Source organism: Lycorma delicatula, chromosome 9 (assembly GCF_047948215.1).
Source record: "Lycorma delicatula isolate Av1 chromosome 9, ASM4794821v1, whole genome shotgun sequence".
Lineage (NCBI taxonomy): Eukaryota > Metazoa > Arthropoda > Insecta > Hemiptera > Fulgoridae > Lycorma > Lycorma delicatula.
The window spans coordinates 71427479-71442612 of NC_134463.1; the positions used below are offsets into that span (position 1 = coordinate 71427479).

Genomic DNA, 15134 nt, shown 5'->3' on the forward strand with positions numbered 1-15134 from the left:
GAGTAAGGTCCATTTCTAACTTATTTTATCAAGAAATCAAAATTAGATCGTACGAAGTATTTAGATCCAAACGTTGGTAACACGAGAAATAATACAAAAATTTTTAGGAGCTTGCTACAAATTTTTGCATAGATCTGTTGTAATAATTATTGTGTTATAGTTTTAGAAAGTTTTAACATAATTAATTGATAATCAAGTTATTTTACAGACATTTATTACGATGAGCTTCAAGCCAAACAATCCAGTCAGTATTTTGTAATTAATCATTTTACTTTGTTTTAAAAAAAATATTTTATCGCTGTAAAATTTAGCGGTTAACCCAAAAAAAAGTAATTCCCAATCTCAGCTTGATGTATATCAGTCTATGAATGACTAGATATTAAATTGTTTGTTTCATACATTTATTGTTCTTTAATAAGTTAGTTTTACACGTATACGTACTTTAAAGAATGAAATGTAGTTTTAATATAGGTCTAAAGTTATTTTCAATGATGTGTAGCGATAGGGATTAGTTAAAAAACTGATTTAAATAAAATAAGTAAAGTTTTCTATTCAAAATTGAATAAAACGTTTATTGTACAGGTGAATTATATAAACAATATAATTTTCTTTTAAAACAATTAAAAGTATGTTTTATAATAAAATTTAATTGCTTTTTTTTAATTTTTGCTCTTGTTAGGTTATGCTGACGTAAGCAAACTTTTATGTTAGTCAAAGAAAGAAGGAAAGAAACAAACACAGTCTTCACGTTAAAACACTGAATTCAATTTTATACATAATTTTCTGCTTTTTGTTATATTTCTTTCTCAATTAATTTCGTTTCCTAGCTGAGAGCTTCGAAGTTCTAGGCCAAGTATCAACTTAGAATTTTTTTATATTTAGTAATATCCATTTTCCATACGTATTTACCTATCAAATTAATGTTACATCAAATTCAAACTCAATTTTCCATTGCAAAAATAAAAAAAAGATTTCGTTGTAAGAAGAAATTGTGTCTTTTACCTTCGAATTCATTAGATAAGAGAAAGTAATGTGAATACCAATTGAATTTTTAAAGGCGTTATATTTATAAAGTCATTATTATCGGTAGGAAATCTAATTAATTTCCAAACTAGATTAACTAGTATTTTTAGCCACTTTTCTGGCTGCATTTTACGGCTTAGGTATCTAATGTATATTTTGCATTTAAAATACTGATGATTCTTCTCTCGTTTTAATTCTCTTAGCTTTCGTTTTTTTTTTCTTCAAATTAATAACTGAGAGAATAGTCGACATTAAATACTTATATTTACGTCATTATAATTAAGTTTATTTAGTACGAACGCATAAATGGAGATTAATTTAAAGTTACTATAGCGCTATGAACATTTATATCACTGTCTTTAACCGTATTCGGGTTATCATGTAACATCCCTAAGCGTTTGTAATGTTCGTAGTAAACATCTTATTATTTGTGCCCAATGTCTTTTCGACCAATGAAAAGATGTTAGTGACGTCATCGTGTTTGTGCAAGGTGGGGGACTACGCAAGCTTGCAGTCTGCCTACAATGACCGATGCAGGAACATGTGATACGTAACGTAGGACCTTAGAAATTTATTACTCTGTTTTTAAAAAAGATTCAGATAATCTTTATATATATATATATATATGTTGAACGTAGTTATATTAGGTGTTTTTAAATTGTAAATGTTGAAACATTTAAATCAATTCGATTAAAGTTATATTAATTTTATGTAGGACTTTAGGAATAAGATATTTTATCACGTGTTTGAATAATCTTTTAAAATCAATGCCTGCTTCGCAACAGGTAAGTTTATTTTATTAAATTAATTTGGGCATTAAAATAAAATTTATTTTATAATTTGAATGAATTTTTGATTAAATTAGACGTAACTTGTGGAGAAAAAGTTTTTAGTACATGTTTGCTCGGGTTTATTCAATGCCGGCAAAAATAATTGTTTCTAGAGATTCTACCTATTATAGTGTCGAGCCATTCAAATGATGTTCTGATGTTTGATTTCTAATTCTAGTTATTAAAAAATTGCAACCTGTTATTCGTTCCTGTACAAGTTGGGAAGTGGTAGACTGCTGAATTTTGGGGTAACGTTATGAAATTTAACTTCAAACATGTAACAAGTGTGTAATAGCGTTCATTATTGCACTTTACTTTTGTTTATTTAAATAATGTAAAATTTAGCTTTCTTAAAATTTCTGTATGAAATTAAACATTAAATTAAAAAAAAAATCTTAGATCATTTAATGACGGCATTTTAGTATGCGAGAGTTTCGTTTTTATACTTGTATTGACAAGATAACTTGGTCGAATGGGTGTCGGCGTTACAGCGTTTATGAGATTCTTTTGCGTATGTTATTAATGGATATACTTTATTTATTTCTCAATTTCTCTTAATGCATTTAAAATTAGCGAATGATTTCTGTTTAAAATTACTTTCTGATTCTATTAACTGTTAAAACAGTTTTATAAAATTATATTTCCTGCAATAATTAAGATTTAACTATTACTTAGAGAACCGCTGAATCGATTATCCCAAAACGTTTTTCTAGATTGCTGTTTCTTCAGAGATTTTGTACGTGACCAAAATTTGTTTTAAATTTTAGAATGCAAATTCAGAATGAAACCGCTAGCTGTGGACGTGATTTACTCAAGACTCCGTGTAGTGATTTTCATCTCTTCGTTGATTTATACTAAATCATGCAGCTTCAACCAAGATGTAAAATAACTATTTCTCATCTTAAGCAAAACTGAAAAAAAACCAATAGCCATCCATTAGGTTCGTATTTTGTTGAAGTAAATAATGCACAGCTTTGAATTTACGTTTTTGTAACTTTTGAAATCTGCGTAAAGAATTACTGAAAAAGAAATGTAATTTTTTTTCCAAAGAAAATTTTCCGCCCACAAAGTAAAAATATTTGATTTATTTTAATTCTTTACTTAAATTCTGTATATATCTACTTGGATTTGAAATTGGATTACGTTTTTATAGAAATAAAACTATTCTATAATTTACTTATATATTTTTTCTTAACTCATAAAATTCAGTGTTTATTGCCTAAATCTCAGTACATTTTAAAAAATTTTTCAGTTTTTTTTACTAGTACAAATACCGAAGAAAGTTGTTAGTTCATTATCTCAAAACTGTTTAATTTTGTTATATTACCCCAAAAAAAGAAGAATGTAACAATATAAGCGAATTTTTTAAGACGCGATTTTATTGTAGCTACTAGATCTTGGCAATGCCCTAATTTATAGTATTAACATTTTACCTACCATCTCTACGGAAAAAAGTATTGAACATTTTTTGTTATCTTCAGTAAAAAAGAAAAATTTGCTGAAACTTAAGCAAACAATTTTTGTATAATTGCGAATGATTGCTCTAAATTTCTATGCGAGTTTTACCTGATGGTTAGATGATGATTTATAAGTCGAGAGTTTCAGCGTTCAATTTCTAACAAAGGCAGTTACTTTTATACGGATTTGAATATTAGATCGTGGATACCGGTGTTCTTTGGTTGCTGGGTTTTCAATTAACCACACATCTCAGGAATGGTCGAACTGAGACTGTACAAGACTACACTTCATTTACACTCATACATGTCATCCTCTGAAGTATAATCTGAACGGTAATTACCGGAGGCTAAACAGGAAAAAAAGGATGTAGGATTAGAAAGAAAATTTAGCGGAAAATGTTCGGTAAAAATAAAAAAAAAAAAAATTTAAATATCAAAACTATTTGAAAAACTATCCTTTTTCAAACTATACAACAAAGATTGTTTTAGTAATAATAAAGTTTACAAGAAAGTCCATTTTATTAAAGAACCACAAAAAAGATATATTTTTAATTACATGCTCTTTTTTCTTTTGAAAACCATATTTCATGATCTGTTTATTGGCGAGTTTTTAAATAATTTAAAAAACTGAATATTTTTGTCTTCGACTGTTGGTGATTAGGTGATTAATTTTGTTTTAGAACGGTACTTCTTAAACGCTAAATCGAAGTAAATTTAAAATTAATATGACGTTTTTAAATTTACATCATTACGTTTTCATTTGTACTCGCGGCCATCTTTCGCAGTAACTGTACACCGAAGATGGCCACAAGTGTGAATGTAAATGCTTTTGGGTATTATTTGTTATTATGGATATTAATATGAACTTTAATCAATGACCAGGGTTTACAACGGTTTGTCTTTATATGTGGAGTAGCAACGACGCGTTCCTGACGTGATCTATGTAATCTGCAATTTTGTACCGATCCGAATAAATTACTTATTTCTTCATGGCACTGAGTTAATATATTAATATCAGAATAAGGATTTTTAAGTTTATAATTTTGAAGATTCAAAGAAAGTATGTTAGAAAGGAAAGAAATATTTATCGTTAATATTATTGAAAATTCCTAGAAATAGAGGTTTGCTGACCGCAAGAGGTGTTGCCCAGTAATGTTGTATTTGACGCAAATATAACTTCCAGTAGGCCGGAAGTTCTTAGTTATACAATCTCAGATTCAAAGAACACACTAAATGGTTACACAAAACGCAATTAAATTTTGATAATAATTACATAAAAACCGGTCACACTGATAACTTTATCTTTTTTTATTTACTGCAGTATAAATCTTATTCTACACATAGAGCGTTTCATCATCAATAGCAATAATGAAATTTACCTACGCATTCAATTTGACAAATGTATAAAAAACCGCAATAGAAATCAAATAATCTTTTTGACTATTTATTGATGAAGTGGTTTCCTGTAAGTTGTGGACGGTTCACTTGCAGTAACTTCATCCGCAGAATATGGATAAAGAATATGAGTAATATCTCCCAAAAGATCTGCACAGTTACATGTATTTATAAAATTGTTATTTTTGAATGTAATTAATTTTTTTTTTCTACTTCTTCATTTGCTAAAGAAATTTACCGATAAACTAGACGGATGATGTAGTTGTGTGGGTTTTAAATTTCTTATATAATAATTCACTCTAACGTTATTAGAGCAGTGTGCTCATGTTCTTATATTATTTTCGCTCTTTATTAATTGCACTAGTATTTTCCGTTATATATGGTTTAGTGTGTCTCAGTTTGATTAAAAAAAAATTGGTTAGGATTGATCTTATAACTCCACCTTACTAATTTCTATTACTATTAAACTTTTATTTATCTGTTTATTACCTTAAAAAAAAATTGTATAACGTATTGCTGAATAAAAAATTCCACTATTATACAATACCGTCTACTATGAGTCGTATTTTTTTTTCTTCATTCGTCTCCAACCTGAAATATGAATGGATGACTGTTTTACTTAAAAGGACGCAAGTCACATTTTCACTAGTAAGAAATAAATTTAAAAAAAAATTTTTCTTTAAAATATCAGAATAATATTTAAAATAATGTTACAGGTTTTAATTGTGTATTTTTTTAAAAATCTGTATGCAGAAAATTTTGAAATATTTAAAAAAATTAAAATCATGTTAATTTTTAAGTGATTGTACGGGTTACAGTTAAGACTCCAAACTTCATTATCTACAACCTGTTGAGAGTATCTTAGTAGGGTTATTGAAGTGATTGAAATGAAAATAAATTTCAACGAAACCTGCCATTTTTAATGATAAACTGTTTTTAGTAGATTACGTTAACCAATTATCAGTATAGTCTCACTGCGTACCTGTTGCCATCTGTCATAGCGTTTAATAATGTTAACCGTTTAAAATTTAAAAATCTATATTAAATATTTAATGTACGTTACGATTAAATTATCTCATGAAAATGATTTTACAATAAAGTCGTTTAAATCTAAATTAAAATCAATTCAAACTAGTAAACTCTTCTTTCGATTTATATATGTTTATAAGAGTAAATTAGCCTTTGCGACATACATAAAAACCGCTCGTGGAATTCACGGTTTATCCATGTATCGTGAAATGTTATGGATAAAAAAATTGCTGCATTGCTGCACAGTTTATCTGCAGTAAAAAGTGTCGATTCTTACTTATGAAATAAAAAACTTATTTAAATGAAATTATGCCGTTAAATTTTTATTAGTTCTTTTTTCTCTGATTATTATAAGTAAAAATATTCCAAAGTTCAATTATTACGTTTATTTGGTAACCGCAAAAGTGTAGCTCAGTTTGCATTTGATGCTTTAAACCAGTACCGTATGACCAAATCAACCATCTGAAAAAAAAAACTAAATCAGTACCGTAAATACGCTGACAAAATTATTGTAAATTTTAGGTGTTTATTCGAACTTATCTTAACTATGGTTAACGTAGATTTGAATAATTAACGAATTCAAATTCCTGGATTTGAGGAACCAAGGCTCGTTTTTTAACATTATTTCTTAAAACGTTATGGACGTAACTGCGCATAAAATACGGTTTACCGAAATATTGAAATTCTGAAACTTTTCCTGAAGTTCGGATATTAGAATATTTGAAGAAGTTTACACGTTTTGTTACGACGTCCATCGGAAGAGAAAACCCTTACGAAAAATGAATCATTATGGAAACTAAATACGCATCTCCATTGTTTTAAGCAACCGTTATTACTGTATACAGAGGAATTTGTTAAAGCAAATACGAGATAAATAAAAACTAAAAATTACCTTGTAGATGTAGAAAAATTATTTATTATGTATTAATAAATATAAATAAAGTAAAAGTCTTAACTAAGAAATAATACGGTACTCAAATGGTTAATCCAAATTAAAAGAGTTTGTTACGATGTTTTCTATAATTTTAAATCTATCACATACTCGTACTTCAAGCTTATCCAAAAGCAGATTGGAGTATGGTTTAATTTAATTATATTTTTCGATTGATTGATATTATTATTATAGATTCTGATCGAGATTTTTTTTTTGTAATGATTCAATTTTTTTTCTTCGAACGGAACGAATTTCGGTATATTGCAACATTTTACTAATTTGTTTTTTTTTGCATTTTTCGTTCGAAAACTACAGATCCTACAAAGCTGAATTTTTACCTCTCATATAATATTACGGATAAATATGTAACAAATTGTATTAAATAAATTAATAATAATTTGTCCCAAACATAATAGATGTTTTTTAAGGTCAGAACAGACGAAGTAATACTACTGCCAAGTTGATTCGCCTATTCTTCTGACCGTTTTGTAGTTAATAATTTTCTTAGTAAAGACATTTTAAATAACTTTATTATTGTATGGTTCTGGCTTTATTATTTTATTTATTAAACATAATTTTTTTATCACCCAAAAAATATAAAAAAGTGAATATTTATTAATTAAAAATTTTTTGAAATATTTTCTTAAGTATATATTTATATTTTCGTATGTAAATTTAAAAAAGTTTAAATACACCTCTTTTTATTATGTAATGTGTGTGTGTGTGTGTGTGTATAATCCGATTTAAAACTGATTTCAGTCGACCGAAGTTGGTATGATCAGGGTTGTACTTGTATCGTTAGTAAAGGGTGTATCGTTTAAAATTTTATAAGGAATAATTTGTTATGTTGAAATTAAATATAATTGTAAAATTATTCTTACGCAGTATAAAAATACTACAAATAATTAAAAAAAGAATATAAATGCCTTGACGTATATTAACGAGCCGAATTTAATTTTTACGAAAAATTAGAATTTTTTCACGAAGAAGGTATACGTGTAAATTCTTTAATAAAACATTTTGTAATTAAAACAATATTTGTATAGCATTGAGCTTCGACAGAGGAATTCCTCATTAAAAAAATAATTTTTTGATTAATCATTATATTAACATCGTGATCTTGAAAAAAACCGAAGATTCATTGATGTGATGTTCCTGATAGAAATGCTGACTAAAATCATTTGATATCGGCAGTTCAAACGCTCAAATTCTGTCGATTCTAAAAGAAAAGAAACTAATGAAATGATTTGTTGCAGATTGGAATATACAGATGTATGAATCTAGTGGTTAACGCGTCTTCCCAAATCAGCTGATTTGGAAGTCGAGAGTTACAGCGTTCAAGTCCTAGTAAAGCCAGATATTTTTACATGGATTTGAATACTAGATCGTGGATACCGGTGTTCTTTGGTGGTGGTTGGGTTTCAATTAACCACACATCTCAGGAATGGTCTAACTGAGAATGTACAAGACTATACACTACATTTACACTCATCCTCTGAAGAATTATCTAAACGGTAGTTACCGGAGGCTAAACAGGAAAAAGAAAGATGTATGAATTTGATGACTATATTTCAAAGATTTTTTTACATTATAAATTATATGAAATTTTTACGTTTCCTGCTATTATGCTGTATAATAAAAATTATATCTGTAAAGTAAAATTATATAGATCGGTCCAAAATTTCGTTGTCGGGTTATTACGATTGTCTACGTTTTACGACCCCCTGAGTTAAAAAAAACGTAAAAATTTCGAAGCTGAATGTTCGTCCGTAGATACGTATATTGGCCTATACTTTGGTTTGTCTCTGGATTGACTCGATATAAATTCTTCAAAATGGCCTAAGAAAATGCCTTTATATGGGGCATTCAATTGTTGGAGAAATTAAGAGAACTCTTGCGCAGTCAGAAACTCACTGATTTTTAGAGAATACATTATAAAAAAGGTTTTTTTTTACTCTTAATTGATTGGTTTTCATCCCAGATTTCTCAAAAACTACTACAGATAGGTTTTGGGAATTCTTTATTCAATTTTTCAGATCAAAACACTTGAGAAATCACTACTTCTGCCCCTTTATTAACGTCCAAAAAATTTCAGTACGACTTCATTTCACCGGGGTAGCTGAAATCAGAACAAAATCTTTCACTAGCCGTAATTCCCAAACGAAGCATCTTAGGACCTATGTTTAAATGAACTTCTTTCATTATTTTCACCAGAAGAATAGGTTATGAAAGTCTCGGGAGAACTTCGTGATACACACACACACACATATATATATATATATATATATATATATATATAATTAGTTAATCTACATCTGTTGTCGGTGATTGTTTAATTTTTGAAATGTCCATTTTAGATACTTATTTATTTACGTATTTAAGTAATTTATGCATAATTCTTCATTTTTTAAATTGTTAGCTCAGTAATAACGATATTATCATCCGTGTGATACAGAGAGTTCCGAGAATTGAACTCATTTTATTTTTCATTTGTCGTAATTTCATTATATCGCTTACGCGAAAGCGATGTAATTTATTTCTTTACTGGATTATATGAAGACAAAATTGTATACCTTTATATCAATTATTTTATTTAGAGCAATTACGAGTGCTGAATTTATTGTCAGTGTTAACATTTTTTTCTAATAGCTACTTTTTGTATTTATTGATTATTAGTTGTTATACTTTTATAATTAATTCTTTCTTAACATTTTTCGTTTAAGAAACTATTGATTTTAATTTTTGGAAACTGTGATGGGTTCGTAACGTTGTTTGAAAATATAAGATTACAATAAAAGTCTTTCTCATTAATTGAAGATGATTAGATAAGCAGAGAAGGCATTACGTTGAAATTCATGGCGGAATTGGTTTGCATCATACTCGTATTCTTTGGTGAATCATAGGCTTGCGTTTCATACAACACTAAAATAATAATAGTAATATTATTCTTATACTACATGCTCAATTCTAGTGTATTGCAAACATGACATAATCGCACTATGCTTTAATGAAAAACAAATAAAATAAAATACTTTTCAATGAAAATAAGATGTAAAATTTTAACGTAATAATTTAATGTTATTTATTAATTTTTATCCTACTGAAAAAAAGGGAAATAGTTTTAAAAATTCATAAACAAATAGTATATCAAGTATTTATGCTTATTATCATTAATCCTCAAAAAATCTTTTTTGTATAATACACAGTACGTTCTACAATTTTTTACTAATTATAAATAAAAATTTTTTAAATTTCAGCACACCAAATGTAAATTATGACACCAAGGACTACGATTTTATATTGTAAAAAAATGGGGCTAAATTATATTTTTTATTTTATTGTAAATCGGAAACACTTTTTCGATCATACGTCATTCTAATTATTTTGATGAGCTAATAAGGATAGCGTACAAAATAAATCTTCGCACCGATAATCATGAAGAGGATGTCGTCCCTTAGAGCGCTAAGATTCACCGACGTGCCTTCAGATTTCATGACACATAGTATTAATATTAAATTGTTATTTAAGTTGTGTAGATTTTTCGCCTTTTGTTTCTTGTGAACAGCATTATATTTAATGAGGTCTATCGAAATTTTTAATACAAATAAAAATAAAAATTCTGTCGTACTAGTAAGTTCGTCAGATTTCTGGTTTTAGTGAACTTTGAAGACGTATCCAAAAACCCTGGTTTTTGTCTTTTTTAGCTCCGGTTCCTTTCAACCGATTCGCAAGAAAATCAGTAGGACAAGAAAATATGTCCCTTAGGACATAGACATTATCCCTTAGGACATTATGTCTATTAGGTTTATTTTCCTACAAAGTTTTATCAAAATCTGTTAAAAATTGCGCCCGGTAGAACGAAATAAGCTGAAAATGTTATCCCAAAAACCCCGTTTTTTTGGCTATTAATTCCGGTTTACGTCAACCGATCCGCTTGAAAATCAGTAGGGCTATATTACAAATAGGTTTACATCACCCCGCCAAGTTTCGTCAAAATCAGTTGAAATTTGTGTCTGGTAGAGTGGACGAAAATATTTATTCGTTCATTTATATAAATACAACCTGGCGCAGTTGCGATTTCCAAATTCTTTGGAAATTAAAATATTTAATAATATTAAAATAGGGTTAAAAAAAATAGAAATTAAAATAGGTTTTTTCTTTTGGACGTTCAACCGATCTAATTAAAAAAAATTAGAAGATATTTGTTGTTTTAATTTTAGATTTTGAATAAAGGGTTAAGTAACTTTTGGTATGGATTTAAAAAAGTAGGTGGTTTTAAAATAATAGAAATTTTAATTTTTTTATGTTTTTTGGAAGTTAAATTATTTTTAAATTCTTAGGCGATTTTTTATTATAATTATTTTTTTTTTTGTAATTTCCAGTTTTATAATTTTTACTTATTTGATTTTATTTAGTAAAAAGTATAATTTGGTCTTCTAATCACGAACTAGTGTCGCTTTTAAGAAATTACAAAGATATATAAATATAAACAACACACAAATGCCTACATACTTAGCATTATAATTATTTTTATGTTGCTTAAAAAAATATCAGAGTCGTTTTATTTATTTTATTGCAATCGTTCAATATAATATAGATATGCATCTCTCGTCTTTTAGGTAATTTTTAAATTTTAGGCCCCTTTCAGATCGACAGCCTTTCCAAATCAACTATCCTGTCATTCCTTTTTTCTATTGTTTTTGAAGTTTTATACCTGTACGTATCTATAGCACTGTGTTTTATTAAATTTACTTACGCACGTACACAAACATTCATACATTTAGGTAGTAGCTGTACGGGCACATGAATATTTATTTTCGAAGGGAACGTTATGAACCAATAAAAAGAAAAAAAAATTGTGGTCTGAATAATAAATAAAGACCCACGTCAAAACACATGTATCAATCCGTTGTGATTTATTTATTGACAAAGTAATAGTTAATTTTTCACAAGTTTAAAAATACGCCAAATAATCGGACGTTGGGGAGATTTATGATCATTCTTTCATTACGTTCGTAAGTAGTTAAAAACTATGAACTATAAAAATCTGCATCAGCTCTTTGAAATCGCCAAAAAATCTGAAGATGTGACGTGCCTAATCATCTACGACAATATTCCTAATATATAATTTAATCAAAAAATTTGCTTATATTTAAACTTAGTTTCCCGAATATTTAATTTTTTCAAACAACCTATTCTTGATTTTAAAAAATCGAATGAAATTGGGTTCTTTTTTTTGTCTTCAGTCATTTGACTGGTTTGATGCAGCTCTCCAAAATTCCCTATCTAGTGCTAGTCGTTTCATTTCAGTATACCCTCTACATCCTACATCCCTAACAATTTGTTTTACATATTCCAAACGTGGTCTGCCTTCAATTTGGTTCTAAAGATAGTAAATTGAAACAAACACTTATCTCAAAAAAATGTTATTAAAGTGATATGAATAACTCATTTTTGTTTTTCGAAAACCGTTTTCTTGTGGAACATTTCAAAACCGCTGTTCGTGTGAAAACAAGTCATTTGTGAAAAATGGAAAGATGAGAAAACTGAGTTTTAATAAAAATAAGAAAACCGTAAGAAAAGATCAATGTAGAAAAAAATTACGAGCTACAAAGTGTGAGCTGAGACTCGTGCAGGAAAGTATGTGTGCATCATCATGGTGTTCTGCCAGTCTGCAGGTCCCTTACGCCACCGCTGTTTCCATCCATTTCTGTTGCAAGCTTGTTCTGTACTTTCTTACTTTCTTCATTCCTGCATAACCGCATCATCTCAGAAGCCTCAATCCAGTTCCTTTACTTTTCCTCTTTGTTCATGCTTGCAAGTTAACTGCATACAAGTTATTTGGCTATAACCTGTTCTTTAACTCATAAGTCCAGACTTTTACCGCGTAGTAATTTCCTCTTCGTACTGAAAGCTTCCTTTTTCATCGTTATTCTTCCTTTTACTTTCATCGCGCTCTTCAACGCCTCTGTCACCAGACATAGTCCCCAAATATATAATTTTGTACTTTATTGTTCTTATCTTCGCATGTTCTTTAAAAAAAAACCTCTTTGCTATTTACTTCCATTAGTTTAGTTTTCCTGTATTTATTTTCATTCCATCCTCTTTAATTCCTTCCTCCAGGCTGTTAACATTCTTCAAAGCGCGTGTGTGCCATCAGCTAGAATTACCACACCACCAGCAAATCTTATGGCCTTACTTTTCGTCCTCCTATACTTATTTTTCTTTCTGTTTCTTCTAATATATTCGTTATCATGTTTTTATTGTAAATGTTTAACAGTGTCAGAAGCAGCATCCTTGCCTGATACCCCGACTTTCATCCACCCAGTCAGTCATATGTTTACTTACTTTCATCGTGCTGTCTGTCTCATGTATAATTCTTTAATAATCTCTTCTGTCTTTCCATTCTACTTTCAGATTTTTTTTGGTTTGCTTGGCATTTCTCTGCCACTACCCTATTAGGTCGTCCTAAAGCATAAGACCGAATGTCTGTGCCACAAACGGCTACTGAGCCTCGAAACAGTTTAGCAGCCAGTGCCCTAAACTCCTAGAGCTTACCTAACAGCGTGAGTGGACTAAGCGCGGTGCCATACACCATCGGCTTACGTGTCCCAACGGCTCACTTGTCATATATTTACTAAAATGGGTAGGCGCGTCAACTACTAAAAATATATATGACATCCATAAATTAAAATTTACTTTGTCTAGACAGCAATTCGCTGCCACGCTTAGGTCACTGAATGCCAGCAAGTACCTGTCCACCATATTAAAGCGCCTGGAGCCCTAGCTCCAAACTAGGACTGGTGGTCAGCCATATATCTCAAGATTAGCTTCCCACAGCAGTTGGAGTCTTTCCCTTAAGTAAACTACTGATGTCGGTTGAACGTAGCCACTGCATCAAGGAACTCCCACACGGTCTGACAATGCGGCTCTAGCCACACTGACTCGCCGCTTGTGAGTGGCCAATTTTCCCCTTGACCTCTAAGTTCCAGGGTGGCCCGGTCTCTGGCCTCCCCAAGAGCAGGGCAGTCAAACATCAGGTGTTCATATGACTGGACCTCTTCGCAGACGCACAGTTCATCAGTTGCCAGGCGGAACCGAAACGGATATTGGTTCAAATTAACATGGTAGGTGGGCACCCGTTGCTCTTAAAAACGAACTCTAAGCATACCATCCCCCCAGATCCCGTATAAACTTGACAGGGATCTTCCCTTAGTCGTGGTGTCCCATTCCAGCTGCCATGCTTCCATCGCGAGACTCTGCAGGCGGGAGATGGGCAACCGAACGAAATTTAGATCCGGTGCTTTCAAATTGTCAGAAATTATCATTTTTCCCCATTTGACTCTTGTCAAATACCTTCATTAAATCGATAAAATGCAGACTTATTTAAACTCGTAAACGTATTGTTCTGTATGTTTTCCGGTACCAGTCTTTTCGGAATCTGTATCATTACGTTTTCCACAAAGTCTCAGGTCATTATTCCGTAATGTACATCCTATTAAACACTTCTATTGTGACTCCCACTTTTTCCTCCCATAACTTTTTCTAAAATTCTATGGGAAATTAATCTATTCCAGTAAAAAAAAAACAGTCCCTATAGACAAAAGTTAACAGTTTAGTTTATTCGAATAAAAGCCCCTCTTGCGCAATGACTGAATGAACTGTAAACATTACTGCTAGTGGAACTTCCCCTAAAAAAAAATGTTCCATACTGATATAAAAACATAAAAGAAAAGCTTACATACTGATCTTATTGAAAACCTTCTTTTTGGGAAGTCTGTTTTTTTTTTTTTTTTTTTTTTTTTTTAATAATTTTGCTTCTTATGAACCCTAATGATTTTCAAACAACTTTAATCACACAGTTAGTATGATCTTAGTTGAAATCTCAAATGTTTTGTTACTGTGGACGTTTAATTTCACTTCCTTTTGAGACACAAAGCTGGAAAATCTCTGTAGCTGTCATCGAACAGACAAACGCGATTTGCTTAGACAAGTTGTGAGATTTTGTTTCATTCTGTCATTAGTTAATCGGTTATTCTACGTTTGTTTGTATTACTTTAACGTATTGTCAGTTTCTTTGAATTGCCTTTATTGGTTTTTTTTTTTTTTATTTAATTCTATATCCATCTTATGATTTATTTTTAATTTTATATTCAGTTACGTATGACCATTTTGACGTATTAATTTGCATTATGTTATTCGAAAATGTATTTAAAATAATAAATTTAATACCCGGGGCATATCTATTGGTTCATAACCTAGGTTTATCTCATTTAATGCTCGATAGAAATTTCAATATCGGTATTAATAATAATCATGTAGGTAGTGAACTGTTAACTAATAAATAATACATGTGCCCTCATTTATTCTCTGAAATGTTCCGTTTTTTAACACTGGGCCAGATAATTTTCTACTACATTGAATATTAAACGTTTCCCGTTGTTTTTTATAATTCATTATTTGACT

At 29.8% G+C, this 15134-nt stretch overlaps 1 protein-coding gene across 1 annotated transcript in view; it reads left to right on the forward strand.

Annotated features, from left to right (window-relative positions):
- The first annotated feature begins 1551 nt into the window (after positions 1-1551).
- Positions 1552-15134, forward strand: part of orb (polyadenylation element binding protein orb) — a 122831-nt gene continuing 109248 nt past the window's right edge. The window contains exon 1 of the mRNA XM_075375013.1: positions 1552-1808. Within this exon, the coding sequence (XP_075231128.1) occupies positions 1791-1808 (18 nt within the window). The 5' untranslated portion in view covers positions 1552-1790. The remainder of the gene's footprint in view (positions 1809-15134) is intronic.